General features: G+C 42.7%; 1 protein-coding gene across 1 annotated transcript in view; it reads left to right on the top strand.

Moving 5' to 3' along the window:
• Positions 1-825: 825 nt before the first annotated feature.
• The window catches only part of LOC101845847 (wiskott-Aldrich syndrome protein family member 3), a gene marked incomplete at its 5' end in the record, with an annotated part of 11,538 nt that continues 9,823 nt past the window's right edge, over positions 826-2,540 (top strand). The window contains 2 exon segments of the mRNA XM_035969527.1: positions 826-1,321; positions 2,199-2,352. Coding sequence (XP_035825420.1) covers positions 1,054-1,321; positions 2,199-2,352 — 422 coding nt within the window.

Raw genomic sequence — 2,540 nt, 5'->3', positions numbered from 1 at the left:
ATTCTCGTTATTGTTTGCGTCTGTCTGTCTATCTTGCTCTTTTCCAGCACAGAATGGCTGTTATTACTATTATTAGGGGGTTATTGTGTTGATGTGTGATTTTCTTTTATCTTATAATAGACAAATGAACGAATAAAAAAAAAATACAGTGGGTTGTTGGCGGGTGCTCTGGTGTGGTTTGCTCCTTTTTTCCTGTCAAAAACTATCATCATCCTTCTCTCTCCTCCTCTTTTTTTGTGTGTTTGTTACTCTCTTGTAACACCTCTAATCTTCGGCACTTATATGACCTTATTGTGTTGTAAGTGCCGTAAAACTCTTACTAATAAAACAAAATACAATTGAGAGTTGGAAAATGGAGTAGCCTTGTCTTATATATATTATATTTGATTGCACTTATTGTGGGGTTTTTTTTGTTTTTGTTTCTTTAAATTTTTATTTCTTTCAGGTTTTTGTTAGAAACACCGATGGTTTTTAGAGTTCCTAGCCTAGAGTGTAGTATGCTAGATTTTGCTTCACTAATTTTGTACTTTTCAATTTGAATAAACATGATTTTAAGTTGGTTGTTGACACACGCCCTAGTGTGGTTTGCTCCTTTTTTCCCTATCCCTATCATACATCTATCGTATTTATTTCTTCTCCTTCTTTTCTTTGTATGTTACTCTCTAGTAACATCGTTATCTCTGGCACGTATATGATTGCATGATCTATTTGTGTTGGAAATGTCGTAAAACTCTTGCCAAAAAAAAAAATTAAAACCAGTACACAATTTTTAACCTACTATACTAATGTACCTTGTGTCTCTTTTTTTTTTTTCTCTCTCTGCAGGCTGAGTGAACCAGCCTCCTGACACTCCCCCCCCTTTCCCCCCTTGAGTACCACCCCTCCCCCCTACCCTTGTGACTTGAGCCACCACCACCACCACCACCGTCGGTCACACCCACACCCAGCTTCTCGCAGCAGCAGCAGCAAGAGTCATATATGACCTAAAAAGTGCGCCAAGTGCTGTACTAAAACTCCTGACGACTACTACGACAAGGACAAGTAGCCGCCATCATGCCGCACATCAAGCGGACCGTGGAGCCGGTGCTGGTGAGTCGGCGGCACGTGGACCCGGCCGTCCGAGATGAGCTGGAGTGTATGACCAACAACACGCTGGCCAACGTGATCCGGGAGCTGAGCTCGCTGAGCCGGCACGCCGAGGACATGTTCCGCGAGCTGACGCAGGAGACCACCAACGTGTTTCGTCGCGGCACCCAGCTCCAGCGACGCATCGAGGACATTCACGACAAGGTCACGCAGCTCAACCCCAACGTGGATGTTTGTGAGTAGCCAGTTTTGGGGGTTTTTTTTTTTTTTATGGTTACGCTTGTCTTGATTTCGCTATTTTTGCGGATTTTAAAGAAATTGGCAAACTCGAATTGTTTGATATGTTAAAAGGGGCTTTACGGCATTGGACCACAATACATTAGGAGACTCAAAGATCACAAATTCTAAATATTTGAGAAAAACTAAAATCGGAAAATGTGAAAAACTAAATGGGTAAAATGCGTGCGGGAGGGAGATCTGAACGCTGGATGGGTGGAAAGTGTTAAATGATGATGTATCCTGTTTGGTTTGGTTTATCCTACCTTTGATTTGAGCTTTGAGGAAAATTATCTGTTTAAGTGATTGAAGAACCTCATCTAATGTGTTTCCTTACTTTTATGACAACACGAGCAAACGTGTGTCATGGTTAGAGTCTTTGCCTTCACACGCATAAGGTGTGAGTTGTGCTCCTTTAGTGGGGAAGTTTTTTTAATAGAGTATCTCTGTCTGTCTGCTGGAGTGCTGTATCCTTCTTTCCTATCAAACGTCTAGTTATCATCCTTACCTCTCCTTCTTTTTTGTGTTTGTTACTCTCTTGCAACACTTCTAATCTTCGGCATTTTTCGACCTTATTGTGTTGTAAGTGCTGTAAAACTCTTTCTAAAACTAAAAAGTAGTTTTCTATAAAATTGCTGGGGGGAGGGGGGGTGGGGGTTCAAATGATTACCTCTGTCTGTCTGCTGGAGTGCTGTATCCCACTCTGCCCAGTTTGGGCTTGGTTGGCAGGGTCAATATAGCCTGTAAATGATTTGAAATGTATCGATAGGGGTATATAACACTCACGCTCACTACTATAAGCTGACACTGACATGCTTCATGTGTTGTGTCTCCAGTAAACCTACAAGACATCCACTTACAGAAGCCCTTCAAGAGCTCCATAAAGCGAGAGCAGCAAGTTCTGTCGCGCCCCACGGTGCCCCGCGCCATCTTGGAGGTGTATGAGCGCTGCGACGCGCCGCCTGCCCTCGACAAACTGGACAAGTTCAGGTAAGCTCGTCACAACACACAGAGAGGTTCGACGCAACATGCAGCAAGGCTTGATGCACCTCTGTCTCTGTGTCTTGTTTATTTTATTTTGTACAATTTTAGAAAATCACCCAAAAAAAGATTGAAGAAAAAATCCAAGCCTAAATTAAATGTTGCTTTTTCCCAGCATTCAATGACCATGGGGGGGG

This window comes from Aplysia californica, unplaced genomic scaffold, assembly GCF_000002075.1.
Source record: "Aplysia californica isolate F4 #8 unplaced genomic scaffold, AplCal3.0 scaffold00152, whole genome shotgun sequence".
NCBI lineage: Eukaryota > Metazoa > Mollusca > Gastropoda > Aplysiida > Aplysiidae > Aplysia > Aplysia californica.
This window is presented reverse-complemented; position numbering and strand designations above follow the sequence as displayed.